This window comes from Plecotus auritus (genome assembly GCF_963455305.1).
Source record: "Plecotus auritus genome assembly, chromosome: 5".
Lineage (NCBI taxonomy): Eukaryota > Metazoa > Chordata > Mammalia > Chiroptera > Vespertilionidae > Plecotus > Plecotus auritus.
In genome coordinates, this window is record NC_137776.1 from 148322637 (window position 1) to 148348694 (window position 26058).

Sequence of the window (26058 nt, forward strand, 5' to 3'; positions counted from 1 at the left end):
CCTCTCCGCGGCGGTGGACCCTCAGATCCTCAGACCGTCCATCTCCAGGCACGCGTCCTTTTCAAGCACGACAAACTTGACTAGTTCCTCCAAAAAACAGGAAAAAGAGGGGCTGTCTTCTTCCTACTGAACTGGGGGAGGGAGCATCTCAAGGTGCGCAGTGGCGTTTTCTTCCCAGTGCCTGGGGCTGGCACTCAATAGACACTGCTTTAGTGCGGGCCGGCTCAGTCTGCGGGGTGCGGGTAGCTGCCTCCACAAAGTTTCTTTGGGAGTCGAGCGACCCCTGCCACAGGCCTCCAGCTCCTCCCTCGCCCCCAGTACTCTTTGGCTACACCCCTATCCTCCCCGGGACTCCCAGGCGAAGGAAGCATTCTGGGGCACTTCCTTGCTGGGGAAGGCGGCTCCGCTTCGGGGGTTAAACGACAATCACAGCCCCCTTGGGGCTCAGAGAAGCACCCCCCCTCCCTTCCCCTCCGGTCGGGGTCTGTGTTTCGCAGCTCGGTCGCCCGCTCAAAACAAGCACAGGGGCCCGAGTCCGCGTTCACATGGAAAATTATACGGGCTCCAGCGGCGCGTAAAATTGATGTGAACCGAACGTAGTGGGATCGGCCTGATCCTCCCTCTCTTGTCTCAACAGGGGTTTCGGCGCGTTACACAAGGCCGAGCTTGTCTCTTTAAGGAGACATTGGACCCTAATTAGTCCGCATTCCTGTCAGGACCATGGAGCATGGGGATGGGGTGTTTGGGTTGGAGGGGGGTGGTGGGAGTCCGAGACTCAGAAGGAGACTAACCTCTAGTCTCACCGCCCACTCCACCCTCTTTATTTTGCCACCACCATCGCCACCAACACCCATTCTGAAGATGCAGCCAGGGCAGCGAGCAGCAACAGCAGCAGCAGCCACCGCCACTTCTCCCAGGCCCACGTTACTTTGATTGACAGCTGAACAAATGTTTGCCGGTTTCGAACGCTCGCGCTCAGGAACGTCAGCCTAGGCGCAGCTCCGCCTAGGGCAGGCCAACTCCGCCCCGCCTACGCCAGCCCCATTTCGTTTTGTTCATTGGTCCCAACTACGGACCACGCCCGGCCCCCACGTGGGTTCCAGCTCGGCAGGCTCCACCTCCCTGGCTCGCCATTTGTCAGCAGTGAAATGATGGGCAGTAACACAGAACGGCGATTAATGTTCAGCCATCTCTGATTGGTTGCTGGAGACGCCTACTGAGCCGAGGGTGGGCGGGGCGCTAGGAGAGCGCCCCAGAGCGGTCGCGTGGCGGGCCGGTGATTGTAGTCAATCTGGCCGAATCCTTAGCTGTAGTCGCCAGGGGCGCACTACATCTCCCGGGATGCCCCGCGGTCCCTCCACGGACGGTTGTGAATATGTATCAGAATGTTAATGATTAGCTGATGCTAAATTTGGTCATAGAAGTCACCTACACAGAGCGTGTTGTTAGAGCTGTTCTGAGCCGCTGTTTGGGCTGTTGGCTGCTGTCTTCCCCCTCTCTCACACACTTGTATATTATTTTGAGGTGGTGTTCGCAGAGTTTCAAAGGGGAGAAAATTTTTTAAAAAGCCGCAAGCGTTTCACTCTTATTTTTATAATCCCCTTCAATTTGGGGTTAAAAAAAAAAGACAAGAAAACAGGAAGGAAGAAAAATAAGGAAATGAGATGTGGTAAAAGAAGCTAAAAGGTGCCTTTTAAAAGATCGTTGCTGTGAAGTGAAAAAAATCTCCAGAGAAACCAAAAAGCACGGCCGAGACCTCTTCCGAACCAAAGGAGTTTGTGTTTGCTTTTAGGAAAGAAGAGAGCGATCATTCATTCGAAGGAATAACAACCAATTAAAAGACAAATAAAAAAAGTTTGGAGTGGGACGCGGAGCGAGCAAGCAGGCGGGCGTCGCTGCCTGCGGGCACTGGGGCACGAAGCCCTCACTTTCCCGGCCGGGTGAGCGGCGCGGCTGCGGCGCCGGGCTCGAGCGAACGTCGGAGCATTGCCGCGAGAGACGCGCGCCGGACAATGCCCGCGGCGGGCCAGTGACGCCCGCAGGGAATGTGGAGCGGCCCGACTGCCCGCCCGCACCCAGCCGCCACCGCCGTCGCCTCGGCTGTACGTTCCTGCTGCCCGCATCACGCGAGACCCGGCGGGGGTCGGGACCGCCCGAGCCGCCCCTCGGACCCGGCCGGCCGCAGCCGCCGCCGCCGCCTCCTCCTCCGGGCCATTAAACCCAATGAGCCGCGCGCCTCTGCCCAGCGCAGCCCACTAAATCGGTTTGGATGATTCGCGACCTGAGCAAGATGTACCCGCAGACCAGACACCCGGTGAGTGCGGGCGGCGGGGGCGCGAGCTCGCCAGGCGGCGTGAGATTCCCCGCGTCGCCCCTAGTGCGCGGAGTTGCGTCTTTGGTCGCAGGGGCGTGGAGGGCGGCTCGAACCCTGCGTCCCGCTCGGGGAGCTGCCCGCCACTCCTCTCCCCCACCCCCCGCGCGGTGGCACTCTCGAAGAGGGGGTGCAGAGAGGCAATTGAGTTGTAGCCATTTTCTTATTGTTGTCTTTGAAGCCCCTGGAAGCTGTGCGGAGCCGTTTGTCGTCCCAGCGCCGCGACTCGGAGAGGGGGGGGGGCGAGCGATGAAGGAGGCGCGACTCCGCGCCGGGGCGGGGAGGGCGCCCTCGGCGGCGGCGGCGGCGGCGGCGGCGCGGCTGGTCCGGCGGCGGCTCGGGAGTGCGGGGCACCGTCCCCTAACACTTCGGGCCCATGGGGACTAGCAAGCGAGCCAGCTAGCCGTCCAGCCGGAGAGGGTGGTGGCCTCGTCCCGCCCTCCCTAGACCCGGCTGCGGCCCGACGCCATGGCGCGAGTCCCCCCGACGGGCCAGTTTCGATTCCGGGTGGGGAGACTGAGTGGCTGGGTGCGCCGGCCCCTGGGCGCACGCAGTTGGCGAGGGAGGGGAGCGGGGTCTCCAATCCGCGGCATCCGGGGCGGGTAGGATGACGCGGGGGCCCGGGGTCACCCGAAACCAGCTCCTGCGGGGCTGTGCGGCGAAGTGGGGGTGGCGGGAGGAGAGTTTTCATCGCTCTTTGCCTGCCTGAGCGGTGTCCCCCCGGTACCCCCCCGCTAGCGCCGCGTGGTGTGTTTTCTCCATCTCCCTGCCTCGCCTGTGATGTGGGCTAATTAAATATTTTATTGTTGTTCTTTAGGCACCGCATCAGCCTGCTCAACCCTTTAAATTTACAATATCCGAGTCCTGTGATCGGATTAAGGAAGAGTTTCAGTTTTTACAGGCTCAATATCACAGGTAATGATATTTACTTTAGCTGATCCTCCTGTTTGCTTAGCTCTTGTCTCCCCCCTCCCCCACATCTACACACAAACACCCCTTCCATCGGTCCCTCCTCCCCCCCCCCCCACTACAAATGCATTACTAATTTTTCCTTGTGGGCAGAAAGGGCATGTCAAGGCCTCTTTTTCTTAGGCAGGTGTAAAGAAATTAAGCATTTCTTCCCTTCTCCCTCCCGTAAATTAAAAAAAAAAAGAGGCAGAACAATTGAAACTGGAGAGACTTGGAAAACGCTGAGCCTAAACTTTCGGTATTGATTATTGGGGCCAGGAGAATGGAAGGTTGGGAAGATTCAGGGGCCTTTTGACTTCCTTGGTTCTTTATTACTCTGGGCTTGATCCTTCTCACTTCTTTCTGCCATTTCACTGAAATACCACGAGCCGCGAGCTCTGGGAAGTCACAAGTGAGCGATTTCATTACTTTTAAGCTGAAAAAATAAATTTATTTTTTATTTTTTTAGAAGCGATCAGTAGGCTTAGATTGCTTTTGAAATATTTTTCTTTCACTGGCTTCTAAGTGACGTGTAATTCTTATTTTATAAATGCAAGACCCAAAACAAGTCACTGAACCCAATCCACACTTTGCCCCCTGGGTGGTGGTATTCAACTTGTCTCTCTGTTTTGGAGGGAAAAAAAGAAGACATCATTCATAAGGGATGGCTTGATTCATATTTTCATTAATCTCACCGTGGAACATTAAAGAAAAAATTCCCTTGTGACATTTTGGGGGACTTATTTGTGCTCGGTTATGTAGACATCGATGTTTATTTTCTTGTTTTTTATTAAGTGAATTTAGTGAATATTCAAGTCTGGATGAGGTTCCGGAATTAAATTGGCTGGAGGGTTTTTGTTTGTTTTTCTTAAAACAAAAACCCCACAGTTGATTCTCATTGAAAGGGCAAGTCCAGGCTGTTTCCAATCATCCCCTTTCTCTCCTGCCTCACCTTGAATAATGAGGGTGGTGTTTAAGATAGTTGACTTGGTGTTTTGTAGGTGATGATTTAGAGGAGAGAATGTGTCTTTACATTTAAAGGATGTAAGTCAAGATCTGTGTTGTACTTAGATTTCCCTATGTCTTGAACAGCCTGAAGCTGGAATGTGAGAAACTGGCCAGTGAGAAGACCGAGATGCAGCGACATTATGTCATGGTAAGAAAACTGTGTCATAGATTCATAGTGTCTAATAGTTTGGGATACCGAAAGCAAAAATACCTTCACGTTGCTGGAGGATGCAGGATAGATCACAGTCTCAGTGTCAGTGAAGTTGAGGTTGTGGGGTTGTGACCATTAGCAACCTGTAATTCCAGGACATTACAACTTGCCTCTGATAACCAGCTTTGATTTGAAATTTCAAAAAGTTCACCTGCACGGGGTATAATTTTCTGTGCTTTGTTTCTACAGATTAGGAAAAAGCAACACCCCACCTCATTTATGTTTTGTTTAGAGTCACAAGCAAAATGTTTTCTTTGTTGTTTTATTGCTTTTGCTCCAAACAATTTTAACCAGTTTTTCTGGAAACTGTCGAAATTTTAATGTTTTATTTCTTTATAAGAATAACAGATAACAAGACACCAGATACCTTTTTAAATTTCCCCCACTCTATGTTACGAGTGTGTGTGTTGTGCGTTTTCAATTTCCACATTGGTTTGAGGAGTGTTGTCATTTGTATAACCAAATTTCTATAATGCCAGTCATACCACATGTTCAAAAAAATCAGATCTGCTTTTTCAAAAGTATTACCAAGCATATTTTTATGCTTGTTCATATAGGATCCAGAGTAACTCGTTCATTTCCTGTCAAGCCTTTTTCCTTTTAATGTATGAATATTACAGTGCACCAGGTCTGAGAAACTGAACTCTGAAGTAGCATCACCTTTTTGAACAGTTCTTTCAAAGCATCTGCATTTGTCTGAGACACATATTTGCCATTAACTTGCCTGCTGTGCCTAGGAAATAGAGACTCTGTGACACCAAATTTTCATCAGACCTTTTTCATTCACCTGCTTGTGATATATAAAGACAACCAGAGCTGTTTAGAATGCTCTGTTTGAACTTGATTTTCTCAGTTTTGTGAGTTACTCTCTTAGAGTCCCTGTTTTAGGGTGGCATCTAGTTTATTAGGCTGAAGATAGTGGTAGAATGTTTCTCATTTAACAGCATAGGCATGGATATTTGGTTTAGGTGAGGCTTTTATGTTTGTTTTATACTTGGGGGCATTTTGAACAAACAAGGGAGATTGTTTGATGAAAGACAAAGTTAATTGCTTTTCCTTCTTTGACAGTATTATGAGATGTCCTATGGGTTGAATATAGAAATGCACAAGCAGGTGAGTTATTTATTTCTTTATAACCATTTTAAATGACATTTTGTGAAGAAACTTGTATGTTTTGTAGTGTTATACACATTTTTGTAACTACAGTATTTTAAAAGACTACTGGTGAGAACGCTATTTTTTCAGGTGTGGTTTTCCCATTTTTGTATGTATTATTTTAATTTTAATCATTTAAAAAAGTGATTTAAAATGTCTGCTGCATATTCAACTTTGTACCCTTTTGAAAGTAGGATGCTAAATTTTAAAATAGATTTTGTTTTTATTTTATGTTTTTCGGTCATTGCAAACTTGTTGAGTTTTTCTTGGAAAATATTAAAAAGGAAAACTAAATTGTGTGGAGCCTCATTGGCTTGGTGTGAAAGAATGGATAGAGGGTGAGCTGGGAGGATCAAAATGAAATCTGTGGCGCTATGAAAGAAATTGATGTAAAATCTTTGTACTGGTCCCCCTGAGGCTATTTAGTTGGATCTTACCTTTTGTTACTTCCAAAATTTGTACCGCATAAACACGGCTGATAGGAGGATGTAAGGTTCAACACTGGGTCTTGAAACCTATTAATTAGTACAGCCAAAAAAGGAAAAGAAAAAAGATAATCATTAGTCAGAAAGCATTGAGAAGTGTGATTCAAACAGCGTGTGTGTGTGTGTGTGTGTGTGTGTGTGTGTGTGTGTGTGTGTGTGTGTAAAATGGCTTATATTTCCTGGATGGAAAAACAGCATATACATAAAAACATTGTTTGGCAATAATAATTCCTCTAGGAGACATTTGTTTTTAGTGATCGCCTAGTGAAAGTGCTTCAGGTCTGTTTCAACCATTTCAGAGTTAGGTGTGTATGTGTTTACCTGCTGGGATAAGACTTGGGAAACAATGCTTTTCATCTCTTATTATATTCAGGGTGGATGTCACTACTTTCTAGGTTTAAAAAATATGAAGTGATCACACATTATTAGGCTTTTATTACTTATGGATTCCGTTTTGGATGTAGTTAATTACCATGTACTCAATATACTCAGCAGTTTTAAAAGATAACTGTTAGATAGTAAGTGATCAGATAGGCAGTATTTGAAAAAGTTGGGGGGAAAAATGAGTTCTTACACTGAGGAGTCTTTATTTCAGATACCTTTTTTACTTTATATACTATTTGGTTATGTCAATATCAGCATTATAATATAGTTTGCTCCATGTTAAAATTAGATTCTTATTTTGGCATCTTTGCCATTTCTGTTTAGATTAGTAATGTAAATATCTCCTGCTTAAACAAAACCCATGAAACTTACTGTTGGACTCCCCGTAGCTCTACCTTACAGGAATAAATTATATGAGACATACTATTTGTTAATTATCCTCATTACATGTCATTTTAGGTCTGTATCTTGTATACAACTTGTCTTTTTTTTTTGTCCTCACCCCACCACCCAAGATTAATTGGTGTCTTTTTAAAGATTGGACCAGATGATTAATGTCCCTTTATTTGTCCTCCTGTATCTTATTTACCATAGCCAGTTAGCTTCCAGGCCTTTCTGTACCATTTACAGGATGCACAGAGTTGATAGTGTTTGGCTGTATGTATTTTTTTTTTTGGTGGGGGAGGGCCTGTATGGGAGATCCCTTAATTTTGCACATTTTATACTTTCGTAATTCTGTCATTTTCTTCCCCAGCTGGCCTCAAATGCCATCTATTTAAAATTGAGAATGGAGTACATTTTCCCTTTTTTTCTCTTGCTTTTAAATTCAATCATATCAAGAATCCTGAGGGCAGTTTATCACATTATGAAATACAGACAGCCCTGCAAACCACCTACTTATTATATTTTCTTTCTTTTCCCCCTTAAGCACAGAGGCATATCTGTCTTTATTTGTTTTCCTAGGCAGACAGCCTTAGTTCCTCTTGGCCTCTCTTCCAGATGCACTCCTTGGATACCCTCATAATGGAAAGCAGCAATAATGCAGGGAAGTTGCCCTGCGGCATAATTGGGCCTAGTTCTCAAGATCGGGTTAGGCTTATTCACTTATTAGATTTGTGTCTCTGAAGGGTTCAAGAATAGGAGTCCCCGGAGTCCTTGGAAGCACCCTAGTAATCGGTGGCCCTGATATTTGAAACCTTTGTGTATTTTTTTGGTTAATGCTCCTGTTCTTCTTGGCTGCTGCCAGCCACAGAGTATTTATTTTTAGAGAAATTTTTCATTGGAACAGAAAATGATGGCTGTGATGGAGTCATGACTCTGTGACTTAGCAAATTGATCAAAGGATAAAAGCACAAAGCAGTGACAAACAGGGTTGGGGGTCTGGTATTACAGCCCCTCCCCTTTCTGTATGATGCTCATTGTCAGTCACCCTGTGTTGATTCTGATAGAGGACTATAAAGTGAAACCTATGGGGAATTTGTCATTCTGAAATGAAAGCTAATGTAATTAGTACCAATTAAAGTACATTTAGTAAATTGGATTTAATCTTAATTAAGCCTGCATAATGTTGCCAATTTTTAACAATTATGTTTGAGAACATAATTAATTTAAATTTTGGTAACTGAGTAAATAGCATTAGTCTGGTAGAATTAGTTGAAATTTTTTTTTAAAGGGGAACTTGGTGACATGACATGGAATTAGAGCATAAAATATGAATCTAATTTCTGGCAATCTTTAGTAGGATTGATAGAGCTGAGCAGATGAAGCTGGGGAAAAACCCCAGAAGAGTTAGGGAGGAGTGTTCTAGGCTGCAATGTGAGTTAATGCTTCGCCACTGTCTTAAGTTCTAGTATGAAAGTGAAGGTGACAAATGGGACATGGTTAGAAATGACACATGTTTTATTGTGATGTCTTCATAATGGGATTTTTAATAATGAAAGAACACTGGTGTTTATTCCCTAAGGATTTTCCTAAGTGTGGAGTTGTTGTGTTTTGTTTGTGGATAGAGCATTTTACCCATCCTTTAGTTGTTACTTTTTTTGCTGATTGTTCCTTTTTATAAATACAGTGTGGCTTCTAAATGGGTCAGTGACCATGGGCAGAACAGGGTGATGCATGCAGCTGATAACATTGCTAAATGCTACTTGTTCCCAACCTTCATCTGTAATGCTGTAATTAAAGAAGACTGCCCTGATTTAATCTGACAACAGTAGTTATTGGATGCAGATTAGGCAAAATAGGTAGTATGTGAATTCATCCTCTAGGAACTGTAAATGGAGATGAACTTACCACATTTTGAGAACATCTCATGACTTCCTTATAGTTAATATTCTGTAGTCTGAAGCTCTTTGCTTCTAAAAATATTTAGCTTAGTATTTGAATGTTGGAAATTAGAACATTTTCGAAATCTATAACACAACCTAAAAAAGTACTGCATATTTATATATGCATGTGTGTGTATAAATACATGTGTGTATGCATGTATATGTGTAGATACATAAAGTTACTATTTTTTAAAAATCTGAGCAAGAAAACTCCTGTTTCACTCCAAGCCATGTAACTTTTATTATGAGATTTGGGCCGAAACCATTTGAGTGCTGCTAAAATATTAATTGAATAGAAATGAAAGGGCCTTGCCAACTGATAGGATATCATAATTGTAGCCTCTCTGGTCGATGGTAAATGATGATAAATGACATTAGGAACCTTTTAGCAAACTGTAATAACTACAAGGAGGGAAGCAATATGGATTTGCATTATATCTGATACCCTCTAGTACCAAGTGGATTGCCAATACTGCTTGTTTAGCATTTTCTAAGGGCAATAGGATATTGATTTCTGACTTACAAGGAACAGCTCTATTTTCACCATTGAAAAGTATTGCAGGTTGTTAAGAAGAAATTGACTTGAAGAGGCCGACTGCTGCCCATCATGGAGCAAATAAAGCAAAACTGCCGAAGCATGGTGGAGCAGTGAGACGGGCCCTCAGCAATTTGTTGCTATTAATTTACCATGCTCGACAGCAAATCAATCGGCATCTACTTCATCTGCTGGAGAAAATGCTGTCCAGGGCAGATAAAAGGCTCGGCATGGTAAAGAGAATAGACTGGATTGGCCAAAAAGAGGCTGCAGTTAATGTGTAAATAAGTGAAATCAAGGCCACAGTTGCAGAGGAAGCTGTTGTTAATTAGGTTGGTGCTTTTTCGTGAACTATTTTAGAAAGCAGCTGAGGATTTGGAGAGTAGAAAGAGATTTACTGAGGTTGAAGTAATATATGACTGGCATGACATTGCAGCTTTGAGTGTACTTGATTCTAGGCTGCAGTAAATTTATTCCAGTGCTTGCAATGGAAGTCAGTTTGTTTAAAGTTCTGTTTAAACCAGATTTCCCGTAAGAAAACTTTTCTTTTGAGCAATACTGATTTCTTGCCCATCTCCTGTCTTAGATTGTATATGGTTAGATTTGCAGGAGTAGGTGTTTGAGAATGTAGGCAAAAATGTATCTTGTATTCTTACACAATGACTATGATTTTTAGAAAAGGATGTCATTAAACTTGTATAATGAAAGTGAACTATTAGATCTCAGGTGTTCTATCTGAAAGTACTTAATAAAACAATAAAAATTTAGCTGAGGGAACTTTTTTTTTTTTCTGTATAAACACTGGTAAATAATCTAGAGGTGGTGAACAGTGCGTGGGTGGACTCTACTAGACTGGAAAATCCCAGAGAGAGATTATAAGTGAAATTTTGATGACTGCAGAAAAACTCCAGGTACTATTAGGTGATCATGCCCATGTATGATGTGGGTTTATTTGCATTTTTGTTTGTTTTTCATTAAGGTTTAAAGCCATTTTTTCCAATTTAAGATTACTTATACTTTAATAATAAAAGCCTAATATGCAAATTTACCGAATAGCGGAATAACCGGTCACTATGACGTGCACTGACCACCAGGGGACAGACACTCAACGCAGGAGCTGCCCCCAGCCTTCAGGCCCCAGGCCAGCCAAGGCGGATGCCAGCGGGGGGCCCCCTCCCACCCCCTGATTGCCCCGCCGGTCGCCCCACAGATAGGCCCTAATCGCAGGCCAGGCCTAGGGATCCTACCCGTGCATGAATTTCATGCACCGGGCCTCTAGTACTTTAATAATATTCCATAATTAATAGTAGCCAAATGGATGTTATTGGTGGTTTGTTTTTTTCTTCCTGCTGCTCTGATTTGGACATTTTTGGGGGTAGGAAGACAACTTCTGCCCTGTTTGGTAAATCTAGATATATGTAGATTTTGTTATATTTCTTACAAAACTGATAGAGGAGCTAGCATTAGGACAGTTGATACCAAGTGGCAGTGCCTTGGGCAGGACCCAGTGACCTATCATTTTATTTGTCACAGAATCTTCAAAAGAAGCAGATCTGGTGGAGGAAATTTTACCTGTTAGGTTATGTGCATAATTAGGAGTGTTTTCTGGATGTTATAGGTTTCCCTCATTTTTTCTTGCATGTTGGGTTCTTAATTTTCTCATTCTTGAGTTCTCATAGGATATCTGAACATGTTTCACCTACAGCAGTAACTGTGGAGTGGAATTGGAATTTCCTTTTAATGGAAGCGAATGTTTATGATACTGGTATATCTAGCACATGCTTACCACTGATGGGGCACATTGCCAAGATTCTCATTCTCAGAATGATTCTAAGAAAAGGGATTATGTCCAGTTAAAGGATAATTATACTGGATCAGATCTGTATAAGGTGATACAGTTATTAGGTAGTGGATTCAGGATTTAGGATGAATTTACCCCGGAGGATGTCTCCTAAGAGATGGGTCTGCGCAGGGTGGAGATTCAGCCTCTTCATTTCAGGAATGGAGAGCCTCTCGAAGGCTGGGAGAGTCCTTGGGTTTGTCCTTGAGTCACTGAACTTCAGGTTCATACCCAGAACTCCTGGGTTGATGGGCATTCTCTGCAGCTCTGCCTACACAGAGTTAGAAAGTTGGGCCTGGACTCCATCCAGACTGTTTTTAGTGGCTAAGAAGGCAGGCGATGCTTTCTTTGACATGGAGTTTCCCCACAAATGGGGCGAAGAGCTGTTTGCTTATCAAGATCTCGTTTGCTTCCTCCCTGGGCAACCTATTTCTCATTTGTTTATAAACTTGCTCTTCCATTTAACTTTTATCTTTTCCTTGTGGCTTCTAAAACTATGCCTGAAGACAAGAGGCTGTTTGTTAATCACCATCTTGTGGGTTTTTGAAGGGGGAAGCTGGGAGGGGAAAATGTGATGTTTTGTGGCCTCTTTGTAGTTCAGAAAGAGGTTTTTAGTTGCAGAAAAATCACACGCAACTCCAACTTAAATGAAGGCAAATGTTTTGCTGTTATTGTTAAAAGATTTGCTTTGCAGCATTCAAACAAAGAGATATTCCCTTCTCACTGCCCCGTATTCTCTGCTGGATATTGTTTATTTTTTCGTTTTGTTGGGCAAAGTTCTTTGTATCCTAAGTAATAATCCTTTAAGCTAGGTTGGACTAATGGGCTGAGAATAAGAAGAGTCTTTCTAGTAGGTACTGTTGCAGCCTCCTTGGAGAAGTCAAGATAGTGCAGGCACCAGCATTATCTCACATTCTTCATTTAATCTTTCCTAGAATTTTCCTTTTTTAAAAAAATCTTTTTGCACAATCAAATAGTAAAGTCATTTGGGAATTAAATGTTTAAAATGTGCACTTAGGAGTTTTGTTTTTAATGAGAACATTTTTATTGCCTTTGATTTGACTGGTTAGTCTGGTTTATCACTTCAGCAATAGTGTATTTGATGGCTATGGAGCCAGTGAAAGGAATGTGATATTTAGAAGGTCCTTTCCCTTGACCCCTCCCCCCACTTCCTCTTAGAGAACTCTAGCACTGCAGCAATGGTAGCACACCCGGGGCCCTGTGACAAAGGTATCATCAGTTTGGGAGCGTGGCTGTTAGGTGCCGCAGCTGAGTATTTCCACTGGTGATGACAGTCTGCAAGGCTTAGGACCTGACTTGTGTGGAGTAAGTGCACTGCAAACAGTTCATGAAATTATTGCTCTACTTTAAGGGGGAAGGGCCTCAAAACTTACAGTCAAACAAAAATTGGAGTTGTTTTGACTTTGCCTTAGTAACAGCTGCTCGTGGTAGTTGTTTTATGTCTGTAAAGAGGGATTTAGCTGGCATTCATCAACGCAAATCTGTATACCCTCTCTGTTTTCATTGGACTTGACCCAGCGCTTATGCCAAGCTCTTGCTGTTTCTTTACCACCAAGCCAAAACTTTCCTCAGAGAGTTGCAGTGTGTAATCTGTACTCGATCCAGGGGGACGAAGGTCAAGGTGTGAATTTTCTTAGCTGGCTTGTCAAAGAAGCAGAAGAGAAATCCTTCCTGATGCCCCTAGGTATTCTGTTTTCTGGTGAGTAGATCAGTTTGTCTTCACTTTTGAGGATTTTGCCCACAAGTACTTTACAGTTTGTATTGTGAAGGGAACTTCTGTGTTTCATGGAAAGAAAGGATGGCTGCTGTGCTGGCGCAGGCCTTGGGCTCCATTCACAGCCTGGCTGGTCCCAGTGTGCCTCAGGTTCTGCTGTGACCTGGTATTTGCAGCAACTTAGGCAGTGAGAGGTTCAGGGAAGGGAGGTGGATATTGACTTTCTGGATTTTTTTTTTTTTTTTTTTTTTTAGCAAGCTTATTTCAGTTACTATTCTAATTAGGATTCTGTTCTTATTTTCTGACTATGTGTCCTGCTATGTATGGATTATTTTGGTTAAAGAATTTGAAAATGCAAGAACATATAACTGGGAAGAATAATAATCGGAGATTTATGAGCTCTAGTACTCTTTCTTTACAGAGAGCTTAAGGCATTTTATATGTTCTTCTTAACCTTCCTGATGTTCCTATAAGGCAAGTAGCAAGCTTGGATCCATGTACTTATTTAAATAGCTTCTGTTGGTGGAGTACCCGACAGTTTGCCAAGCAGTGTCATTCCAATGGCCTTCTTAAACAGATGACACTGCGGCTTAAGGGCTTAGACTAGCCCAGTGTCAAGAGTATTGGAGGATCAGCATGCTAGCGGGAACACCAGGATTTATGTAGGTCTGCAAACGGCCCGAGGTTGCATAGCCAGAATCTCTGGCAGAAAAGGAAATGGGTTTCTTGACTTCCCTTCCAGGGCTCCTTTCACTGATCAGCCTGTTTTCAAACAGCAAATAGTGTGCTTGTTTTTATGATGTTCTTGACGCTATGCAATATGAGGAGCAAGGGGTGCTACTGGCAGTCTAGGAGGTGTTACGGTATCATCTCTAGCTAGAGATCTGATCTGTGTGTTTGTGCGTGAGTACAAAGCCTCTGTATTCTTCCTTCTATGTCTTGGCCTTGCCCAAAGGGAGGCTAGGATCCACAACTTAAAATATGAAGTCTAGATCCCCTTTTAGCAAAGTGCTTAATAAAACTGGCTGTTCCTGCATTCCTAAAGTGTATTGTGCAGACACAACGTACTAGATAAAAACTTGTTTCTTGCCAGTCTCCCCTGCCCCACTAGAAGGTAAGCTCCATGAGAACAGGGGTGTTGATTGTTCTCTGTTGTGTCCCTGGTGCTGAGAACTGTGCCTCTCACACAGTAGGTGCTCAGAAAATATTTGGTGAATGAGGGAATACTTGCATTCAGATTGAGCTAGCCAAGAATATATGTGGTTTAATAATTTTAAGGATATATATCAGTTGCTGGATAACAAATGCAGAGCTTCCAAGCTTAGATAGGCCTGTGGTACTTACTTGTTAAATTTGTGGAAAAGTGCAAGGCAGAAAGGAAAGTAAAAGCAACTGAACTTGGTGTGCCTTTCAGTAGAGAGTTAGGCTAGTTGCAGTAGAGTTTATTTTAGCATGTGGAATCTGCCTTTTTGAAAATGCAAACATGAATCCTTCCTAACTGAATTTAAAATTCAGTTTGAACATCACTCTATCACTAGTCAGTGTGTATGAAGAATTCTTGTACTATTAATAGGTCAGTGTGCATGTGGTTTGAGTGAGTGTGGGGAGATATTGATCTTAACTACACTGTGGTGTGTTCAGCTAACTTCCCTCCAAATCGGTAAAAGTGTAAGCTTCTAGTTCTTTTCAAGGGACAAGGAACTTTGAAGACGTGTTTTTTTATTAGTGAAGATGGGATAGTGTTGTTGAATGAGTAATAATCATAGCAAAAAGCTATTTTAGAGAGCTTAGCTTTTTGTGCAGGTAATATTTTACTTAGTCTCTCAACAACTTTCTGAGATTATAATTGATTATATTTCTATTTTATATATGAGAAGGCTGCGATGTAGCTAAATTAAATAATGTGAGATCAGCCAGCCAGTAAAATAGGTCCTGGGTTTTGACTCAATTTCAGATCACTGATATGATACTTTTTTCTGCTCTATTCCAAGTGCTTCGTTTGGAACACTGTGTATTACCAGCATACTCTACTACCTCCCCTAGAATACTTGATTGGTCAGAGCATTCAGATTCTAGTTCTGATCTTGTTGGTATCCAGCTGTGTGATATTGCCTAGTACCTTAACTCCCCAGGACTGCTCTTTTCAACTTAAAATTAGAGTGTAAGTGAAGACCAAGATCTCTTTTAGCTCCTTCGGTCTGAGGTGACTGTTTGGTTTTAATTTGTTATTTTCTGTGACCTAGCGAACAGAAATTGAGACATCTATCACTTTTAGTCTCAGAAAGTCCCTTTTAACAATTATTTTCAGAGGTTTTATTTTTTAAGTCCAAAATTAACCTAGTAAAGCTATGAATATAAATGGATATCTATCTATATTATATATAGTACTTCATATTTTATTTACACGTGGTGGGACAAAAGTAGGTTTACAGTTGTGAGTATGGGAAATAGTTTATTCTTGTATTATTTATTAACTAGGGGCCCAGTGCATGAATTCGTGCACCTTGAAAGGAGCTGTGGGCCAAGAGGCTGCTGTAGGCACAGGGGTGGGTCTCGGCCCATCTGCTGTGCACCTGCCTGGCCCCTCCTGCCTTGGCCCCCGGTCTTCTGTCGGTATCCAGCCCCACTCCCACCACCGCCGCCGCTGATCCCACGCACTGACAGTGCTAGCCCCGCTTGCACCCGCTGATGGTGCAGAGCGATTGGAGCCAGAGCCAGCAGTAGATACGAGCGGGGCTGGCACCGTCAGCAGGTGCGAGCGGCAGCTGCTGCCCCGAACGCCCCTCAGGAGCAGGGGGAGGTGGAGAAGCCCTCGGGCAATTGGGGCTGGCAGCTGCCACTTGCACTCATTGACGGCACCGAGCAATTGGGACACGGCGCTGGGTGCTGGCAGCGGGTGTGAGTGGTGGCTCCGGCGCTGGCAGTGGGCGTGAGAGGCGGCTGCCGGCCCTGATTGCCTCTCAGGAGCAGGGGGAGGTGGAGAAGTCCTGAGGAGCAAGCGGTGGCTCTGGAGCTGGCAGCAGGTACAAGTGCTGGGTGGGACCACAGTGCGCGGGAGCAAAGAATTTTCCGTAACCACCAGAGGCTTGCCCCAATGACAGCGACCGGTTCCCCGCCTTGTTTTGGCGACCCCACTCACCTGCTCCACCATCTCGCCACGGCTGACGCCCACCATGTTCTGTACTCTGCTGCCTGCTGCCAACGCCTGCCATGTTCTGCGCTCGCCCCCTGGTGGTCAGCGCACGTCATAGCGACCGGTAGTTCTTCCATTCGGTCTATTTGCATATTAGCCTTTTATTATATAGGATTATTGTATTATTTTCCATGCAAACAACCTACTTTTGTCCTACCTTGTATATGGATAGATAGATAGATATAGTACTTTATATTTTATCAGGTACTTTTTTATTCATATAATAATGTTGCTAAAGGATTTTCATCTTCATGTAGATGAATAAGATGACTCAGGTGTTAAAAGTCCCACAGTCAATTAGTAGATAGTTAGAATTAAGTGATTTTTATTCAGACTAAAGTAACGATGATGCAGAACTAGAGCAGTCATTGTAAAACATGTAAAAAAAAATATATAATCTAATAAAAGAAACATGCAAATTGACCGTACCTCCGCTACACCTACAAGCCACGCCCACCAGCCAATCAGGAGTGACTATGCAAATTAACCCAACCAAGATGACGGCGGCCATGGAGCTGGAGCCAGCCAGAGGCTTGGGTTGCCCCTGGCGATGGAGGAAGCCAAGCTTCCCACCCTGGCCTGCCCGGGCCTCCACTCAAGGCTACAAAGTTTGAATTATAGAAGATAAATAAATCCCAGATACCTGCTTCCAGCCTATGTTTGGGTCGCTGGGGGGTGTGGCCAGCCTGCAAACCACCACAGGCCCCTTGCCCAGGCTGCCCCATGCCCCAAGGGAACCCCCACCCTGATCCGGGACACCCTTCAGGGCAAACCAGCCAGCCCCCACCCGTGCACCAGGCCTCTATCCTATCTAATAAAAGAGTAATATGCAAATTGACTGTCACTCCAACACACAAGATGGCTGCCCCCATGTGGACACAAGATGGCTGCCACAAGATGGCCAGCAGGGGAGGGCAGTTGGGAGGGACCAGGTCTGTAAGGGAGGGCAGTTGGGGGCGATCAAGCCTGCAGGGAAGGGCAGTTGGGGGGGACTGGGCCTCCAGGGGAGGGCAGTTTGGGGGGACCCAGGCCTGCAGGGGAGGGCAGTTGGTGGGGGGGACCAGACCAGCAGGGGAAAGCAGTTAGGGGCAATGAGGCTGGCAGGGGAGGGCAGTTAGGGGTGACTGGGTTGGCAGGGAAGGGCAGTTGGGGGGAACCAGGCCTGCAGGGGAGGGCAGTTAGGGGCAGTAAGGCTGGCAGAGGAGCAGTTAGGCATCAATCAGGCTGGCAGGGGTGTGGTTAGGGGGTGATCAGGCGATGTCCGACTTCCCATTTAGGAAAACTTCCCTAAATGGGAAGTCGGACATTCCTCAAGGGGTCCCAGATTGGAGAGGGTGCAGGCTGGACTGAGGGACACACTCCCCTCCCCCCGTGCACGAATTTCGTGCCCCGGGCCTCTAGTCCTATGTAATAAAGAGGTAATGCCCTCACAAGACCAGGCGGGCAGGGGGTTAGTGAGGGATGACCAAACGACTGAACACAAGCAGGTTGCGTGGGGTGGTTAGTGAGGGATGATCAAATGACTGAACAAGCAGGCTGCGTGGGGCGACCAGGCCAGCAGGGGGCTTAGTGAGGGACAACCAAATGACTGAACAAGCAGGCTGCAGGGGGCGATCAGTCCGGCGGGCAGGCTGTGAGGGGAGACCAGGCTGGCAGAGGGGGGGGGGCAATTGGGGGCGACCGGGTCGGCGGGGGGGGGGGGCAGTTAGGGGCGACCAGGCCGGCAGAGGGGAGCAGTTGGGGGCAACCAGGCCAGCAGGGGGGGCAGTTAGGGGCGATCAGGCCGGCATGCAGAGGCAGTGAGGGGCAATCAGGCCGGCAAGGGGGGGCAGTTAGGGGTGACCATGAAGGCAGGCAGGTGAGCGATTGGGAGCCAGCGGTCAAGGACTGTGAGAGGGATGTCTGAGGGGTCCCTGATTTGAGAGGGTGCAGGCTGGGCTGAGGGGACCCCCACCCCCTGTGCATGAATTTCGTGCACTGGGCCTCTAGTTTACATATAATACCAGTGCTTTTAGTACAAAGATGATAGACTGGGCCACTTGAGAAATAAACATGACACCTTGGTCTGATCTGTCCAGCTGAGGGATCAGGGCAGATCTTGCTGCAAAATAGTCCTTCTGCTCTTTCAGTTAGCTTCATGCAAGCATGTCATACTCGCGGCCCATGGGCTGCATGCCTTGTTTATTTGGCCGGTGTTAGCCTTTGAGTTTGACATGCTTGGCTTTATGGTTAGGTCAGAGTGCATTGTGTTTGTCTCTGTGTGGCCCTGATCACATTGTAATAAATAAACAAAATGTAATGTTGGATTTTCTAAGTAACATGTGTGGGCACTGATCAGTGAACCTTCGTTTTACTTGGGCTGACTTCCCCCCACCCCCTCTGCATATTCTGTTGTGCTGTGCTATGAATGTGGGTAACTATTTTAAAGGCTTTTGATTTTGGGGGGGAACAGAACTGTTTTAGAGTGTGGCTTATTACCTCTAAGTATGCCTGCCTTGGTTAACCTCAAAAAATATTATAGTTCACCTAAAGTGGCCAATAAAAAGCATAGTGGTAATTCCACAGTTACTTGCTTGAACATTTTCTTGGCTAAGTTGGGAAAGACAAAATGCTTGTTTGGGCTTCGTAATGGAGGAATTGTGTCCTGCAAAATTCCAGTGAGCTTTTCTTTTATGTAAGTTCCAGGAATGTGGGGATGACAGCTCCACTTCCTTGTAAGCTTTTTCTTACAATCATGAGATTTAGGAGAGTCTAGGTCAGGCATAGTACATCTTATGTACAAAAACCTTGCTTTTTAACATGGCAGCTCATTGCCAAATGCTCGATATAGCGGGCCTAAGAAGGAGGCCCATAGTTCGGCTTGCTTTAACCAGATTTAAGGAGAGCTAATAGGATTTCCTTATAATATAAGCAAAAACTCAGGATATTTTGCATCAGTTTAGGATGCATACAGAAAAAAATTGGTGAGATCCTTGTTGGATTGTGAGATGGAGTTCATGCCATTTTCCTAGATTAGATTTATAAATTTCACTCTTTCTTTGATATTCAGTTTTATAGTTTGGGAGTATGCTTTTGTCATTTTTGTGTGTTTGAGGCTTACCTCCAAAATTATCTTTCTAAATGAAAATATTTATCTTCTCATACTGAAATATCTAGAGCTAGACTTACAAAGATAAAGAAGATTATAACCTAAAGAATTAAATCTGAAAAAGAACTTAATCCTCATGAGGTTCTTGTTGTCTTCCTTCACTGAGAGAGATATTTGGTTAAGAGAGAATGTTGGACACCTCAGATGGAAGGCAAAGGCAATGATGGCTTTTAATCATTCATTCAACAAATGTTACTTGACTTCATATTATGTTCAGGGTGCTTTGAGGGCTAGGAGGTAGAGCACTTGCCTCCATGGAGATTCCAATCTTATTTATGGCATTTGGCCTAGTGTAAACAGTACAAGGCAGTGTGGTGATGACACTGTTTTGACATAGGGAGAAGAGGAAGAAGTCTTTCTGGCTCAGGAGTGATTAAGGATGCTGTTATGGAGGATATAGGGACATTTTAGTGGCACCTCAGAGCAGGGAGTCACTTAGGCAGGAGGAAAGGAAAGGGGAGGATTCCAAATGGAAGCCACAAAGGAAGGAAACTGCTGTGCATATTCAGGCTGTGGTTAGCTTTCCAGCTTGGTTGGATGATACAGGAGAGAATAGGTAAGAAGGTAGGTTTGGGATGCATTATAATAGGCCTTGAATGCTAGCTCTGGTACGTGGGCTATTGAAGGAAAGCAAAGGGAAGATTAATCAGATAGTAGGGAAGGATCATGTCTGTTTGGTTAATTTGCTTTATTCTCAGCAGCTAGCCTGGGACCTGACAGCAAATCTTCAATAAATATTGGAGAGGGACAGGGTTAAGCAGGTGACATGTGGCTGGAAAGGAGAAACCCAAGTTACCCAACAGCTCATCGGATGGTGTGTAAATGCATAGGAAAAAGGCCTAAGACAGTGACCTCTGCAGACTGGCAGAATCATAATACCATTAATATAAAAGGAAACTTGGTCTTGGTTATACTAGCAGGTGGGGTGCCTAAGACGTGATAGAAAGATGAGGAGGGAATGAAAGTGGGTTTGTTGCTTCTTTCACCTTCATTCATGTCTTCATATCAGCACTTTCCCTTCATCTCCTGGCAAATCAGTACTCTTGCAAAGAATCTCTCAGATTCTTTTTCAGCAAGACCTGTATTTGTGCCTTTATTCTGTACCTCAGACCATAGTGAACTTTGCCAGGCAGCCCTCTGTGGGCAGTGGTTTTAAAAACTTAGGATTTTAAGAAAGGTGTTCGACCTTTGTGTCAGTGTATGAGAGAGAGTGTTTCTCTTCATTTTGCTTGATTACTGCCTTTACCTTTATAAAGATACTAGAGGCCCGGTGCACAAATTCGTGCACTGGTGGGGTCCAGCTGGCCTGCCCTGATGGGGGCAATCAGGGGCATGCTGGCTGGGGTGAGGGGATGCGGGCTGTTTGCCGGCTGGCCCCGCCCCCATTTGGGGTGGGGGTGCCCGCTTGGGGGCGCGGGGCAAGGGGCCACAGGCATTCCGCTGCCGTTTGGTCAATTTGCATAATATAAAATTACTTTTTTTTTTTTTTTTTTTACTTTTTAAACTTTTTCTAACATTGGAAATAGACACAAGATGCTCTAAATCAGCGGTCGCCAAACGGTGGTCCGCGGACCACTGGTGGTCCGCGAGGTCCGAAAGGTTGGCGATAGCTGCTCTAAATTATTCATCAGCTATGGAAACTCTGCTCAGTCATTCTTCTGTTTCTTTTTAATTTTTATATTATTGGCTAAGAAATCTGAATAGGTCAGCGATTCCTTATCCTTTTTGTGTTGAGAATTTTCATGTAAACATGAGGTCAAGTCTAATTCTCTTGAGACATACTATATTTTGAAAAAAAATTCTTTTCATTGTTCATTATGTATGAGTTAAATACTAAAATGACAATGGATGCTTCAGTCATGTGAATTATAAGTGTGCGGTTAATTTTCTTCCTTTTTTCCTAATGTAAGGCATTTTAAACTGTATTTTAAACTTTCCCTCCTTTAGATGCTAGTCTTTAAGCTGCTGTAGTTGAGTGGGAACAGCAGTGATGGTAAGGAAAGTTAAGTAAGCATGAAATTAAAAAGGCCATAAGAGTACATTTTGGTAAACCAAAATATTGCTTGGTGGATGAAGCCACAGATCCATTCCAAAAAAAAAAAAAAAAAAGCGGAAATGTGGTTTTGCTGTCTGTCATGCAGTCTGTTTCAACTGTGAGAAACATACATTGCTTTATGGGGTATTTTTTTTCAAGTCTGACCGCAGCTTTTAATTTCCTTCACTCCACCCACACCTCCCACCACATGCCCATGTATCTAGTGCTAATTTATGGGCAATTTAAATGTAATGGCATAATCATCAACCACCAAAAGGGTCAGCAGTTGTGGCAGAAGTTTCTTGTCTTAGGTGTGTTAAGTATCAGTTCTCTGCTTTGGGAAACTTTTATAATCAGAACACAGTGTTTGTTCTTGTTTTTTTTGCACTTTTCAATCTAAGTTAAAGTGAGATTACTTTTAAAAGGTAGTTTTGAAGTGCTTTTTTTTTTTTTGGCTAAAAACATAATGTATTCACATTAAAGAAATTTTAGAAAGCAAAAGAAATCAAAAGACTTACCCATGGTTCTGCTGCTCTGACCTAAATGCTGTGGTAGATGGAGACTTGTGCTTCTTAACCCCCTATGGAAAAAACAGGTTACGTTCCAAAGGGTAGCACAAAAAATAAGCATAATGTGCCCTTATTTCTTTAAAAAGTACAGAAGTACAATATAATGTATACTAAAATGAAACCTTAGATCTTTAAAATTAATTTTGGTTAATTGGTAACTATGGTTGCTTCAAAATTTTTTATGGGCAACACAATCCTAAATATTTTTTAGGATCTACTCTTAATTCAGCCAGTAACTCCCTGTAATTTTGGTAAATCATTTAACTTTTCTGAGTCTCAGCTCCTTATCCATAGCCATAAAATGAGGAAACAGGACTCAATCAGTGTGTTTTATAAAACGCTGGTTCTTGGGTCCCTAACCTGAGATCTGGGCATCAGTATTTTTCTGAAAGCTCCAAGGTAATTCTAAAGTGCAGCAGGGTTGAGAACCAGTGATCTAGAGCAGTGCTTCTCAAACTTTAATGTGCATACAAGCCACTGGGGATCATGTTAAAATCAGATTATTTCTGCAGGTCTGGAGTAGTGCCTGATAATCTCCATTTCTAATGCCCTGATGATGCTAATGCTGCTGGTCCACTGACCACATTTTGAGTAGCAAGGAGCCAGAAATCTCCAAAATGTCTTTCATATCTATGTCATTTCTTATTTCCATGGTGTAATTTATATAGTACACTAGTGGCCCAGTGTATGAAATTCGTGCACGGTGGGGGGGTGTCCCTCAGCCTGGCCTGCACCCTCTCTAATCTGGGACATCCCCCTCGCAATCCGGAACCACTGGCTCCTAACCGCTCACTTGCCTGCCTGCCTGATTGCCCCTAACCACCCTGCCTTGCCGGCCTGCTCGCCCCCAACTGACCTCCCCCACCGGCCTGATCACCCCCAACTGCCCTCCCCTTCTGGCCTGATTGCCCCTGCCTTGGCCCCGCCACCATGGCTTTGTCCGGAAGGACGTCCAGAAGGTCTCCGGTCTAATTAGCATACCCTTTTATTAGTATAGATGGGAATCCATGTGCTGCTTGAATGGGACCCCTGATTAGGATGTCTATATACATAGAGTGGTATCTGCATAACCTTTGTTGCATCTCTGGAATAACTCAGCCAATTTAAATAATTTTAATGGTACTGTACCTTGCTTTAGGTAGCCTGCCCGAGCTCCAGCTGGCAGCTGAAGGGTTGGCACACTACTGCCTAGAAGAGGGGTACTTTTCGTACTTTTCATTCCTCCTTTCTCTGCTCACTGAGACCCTACTCTAATAGTTACTTACACTTTCAAATTCTGTCTATTTTCTTTTTATCCTCGAGTGGCTACCCTACCCATAGTGCCTTCTAATTCCTGAGCTGTATTTTAGTTAAGTGGGCAACAAGAGTCATGAAGTAGTGCATTTTATTTCAATTTGGTTTCTCTTTGAGCACATTCTCTTCAGAAAATATATTAAACGTAATTTAAAGAGCAAGCAAAACTCCAGTTTTGCAGTTTATTTTGTTGTGGTAGAAGCACAAACTTCCTTATGCTGTCATGTTTTTCATGCTCTTCTTTAATCCTGTCATTTGGGAATAAGAAAATACTGTTTAGAACTGTGTATACTTTGTGTTTATTGTAGCACAGCAACAGACTAGCAGGCAGCATGATGAGTGGGAAGACCTTAGCTGGGGTGTCTGCAGAGCTGATTTTTTACGCTGTCACCGACCCTTAAGTAGTTAAGTATAACTCTGAACACTTCCCCTTTTCTGCATAAACTAGCGCGGGGATCATGTACTGCACCATTTATTGGGGATGTGTTGGAGAGTTTGTTGCCCTGAAGGAATATCCCTATCACCTATTCTGAAGTCCCAGGCAGTTTATGATTTAGAAGTGTTGCTCTAGAGCAGTGCTACTCAGTGAGGTCTGTGGACTGCTGCAGGTCTGTGAACTAGTTTTTAAAGGTGGGTGATACAATAAGGAGCTTGTGCCAGACTATAAGTTAATACACTACTTCATCAAGAATGTCTTTATTAAGAAAAGAAAAAGAATTAAAAAATCCACGTAACTGAATTAAACAATAGTTTATTTAATTCCAGTACAAGCCCATTATCTTCTTGTCAATGGATAACAATTTGGGGATTGACTACTTCCAGTAGCACTGCAATAGAGTATTTACTCAACCAAAAGGTTTATTAGGGTTGTTTTTATAAATGAGGAATAGACTGAAGTCAAAGTTAGTAAAATAAAGGGAAATGTAACCCAAAAAATAAAAGGTAAGTTTAAAGACAAGTTAGGTTAAAGGTATGATTCAGTTCAAGATGGTGGGGACATGTGCAAAATAGTCAAGGCAGTTTACACAGATTCCGCAAGTAGGAAGCTGTAAGAGACAGTACAGTTTGCTTTGGTTAATGCAAAACTCACTTAAGTTCTTTTAGTACTTCTGAATTCTAAATAGCTTGCCTTAAACAGAATTTTTGTTTTTCATTTTGCCATCTACTCAATGGAAAGCACATCCTATCTAATAAAAGAGTAATATGCAAATTGACCATCACTCCAACACACAAGAGGCTGCCCCCATGTGGTCAAAGATCCTGCCCCCATGTGGACACAAGATGGCCGCCACAAGATGGCCAGTAGGGGAGGGCAGTTGGGAGGGACCAGGCCTGCAAGGGAGGGCAGTTGGGGGCGATCAAGCCTGCAGGGGAGGGCAGTTAGGAGTGACCAAGCCGGCGGAGGAGGGAAGTTGGGAGGGATCAGGCCTGCAGGGGAGGGCAATTGGGAGGGACCAGGCCTGCAGGGGAGGGGAGTTAGGGGTAACCAGGCCTTCTGGGGAGGGCAGTTAGGGGCAATGAGGCTGGAAGTGGTTAGGGGTAATCAGGAAGGTAGGTAGGCAAGCAGTTGGGAGCCAGCAGTCCTGGGTTGTGAGAGGGATGTCCGACTGCCCGTTTAGGCCCGATCCTACCAGGATTGGGCCTAAACGGGCAGTCGGACATCCCTCGAAGGGTCCCAGATTGGAGAGGGTGCAGGCTGGGCTGAGGGACACACACCCCCGTGCACGAATTTTGTGCACCGGGCTTCTAGTATATTTATATAAGTCTCACACAACTGTTATGTAGTTTTAAATTGCAAGCTTTGAAATTCAGCCTAACTTCCCCTCCACCTCTTTTCTCCCCCCACCACCCCCCCCGCCTTATATTCTTTACTTTTTACTACTATATATAAAATTTACTGCATCCAGGGCAAGTATCTGTTTGCCAAGAAAAGAGGAAGAGAGATTCTTTGCCAGTAGCGAAATACAAATACTGAGAATGTCTTTTCTGGGTCACAGTTCAAGAAAGTAGAGAAATAGCAAATTTTCTGGGACTGGGCCTGTGACCTCACTTCTCTTTCCAATCAGTCTGGAGGCACTGTCCTACTGTCCTCTGTTGTTACTGTGCTAGTGAGTCTGCTCCCCCACCTCCCACCCCAGGGATGTCTTTTTAATTGAGAGACAGGAAGTGCCCTAAGTTTGAATCGATACCTAACAATACAGCTACTCAATTTGTAGCACTATCTAATCTCAGTTCTGTCTTAGAACAGAACTACTTACTTTAAGGGATTTTATTCATAAGTGTACCCTCATAAATATTTCTGCCAACCAGACATGGGGCAGCTATTATTCTTCCCATTTCATGGTTGTAGAAATGGAGTCCCAAACCACTCAGGGGTTTGCTTAGAGTTATGGTTTAGCTGAATTAGTAATTAGGGTCAATGTGGTAATTGATTCCACAGTTGTATCATTTACAATATCTGGTGTGCTCTCCAAATTGTTTTATTACTTGAGTCTGGATTTTTCCCTTGCCTTTCCAGTACTGTCCCCCAAAGCAAACCTTGAAACCAGCCTTGTGACTTCCTATTTTAATGCCTGGTAGCACCATATCTAGGCTTTACACATTGGAATCATGGACTTCTTACTTTCATTGTTGCTGATCTCTCTGTGCAGCATGTCTCCTTTCCTCGCCCTCACCATCATTCCACCAGACTCTTATTATGCCTGGATTGCTGTGCCGGCCTCTGGCACCTGCAGCCTTTGACCTCTCTGCTCCTTTATAGGTGCTGAAGGAGCTCAGGGTATACTTCTCTACCTATTTACGTTGGGTTATTCTTTGGGGGCCC

At 44.4% G+C, this 26058-nt stretch overlaps 1 protein-coding gene across 5 annotated transcripts in view; it reads left to right on the forward strand.

Annotated features, from left to right (window-relative positions):
• The first annotated feature begins 1404 nt into the window (after nt 1–1404).
• Nucleotides 1405–26058, forward strand: part of LOC308247775 (transducin-like enhancer protein 4) — a 149564-nt gene continuing 124910 nt past the window's right edge. For 3 of the 5 annotated variants that reach the window (XM_080667326.1, XM_080667327.1, XM_080667330.1), the window contains exons 1-4: nt 1405–2314; nt 3189–3286; nt 4412–4475; nt 5607–5651. In XM_080667326.1, the coding sequence (XP_080523452.1) occupies nt 2270–2314; nt 3189–3286; nt 4412–4475; nt 5607–5651 (252 nt within the window). In that variant the 5' untranslated portion in view covers nt 1405–2269. Of the gene's footprint in view, nt 2315–2644; nt 2879–3188; nt 3287–4411; nt 4476–5606; nt 5652–26058 lie in introns of those variants that run through there. The other 2 variants (XM_080667329.1, XM_080667328.1) reach the window with 2 other exon arrangements.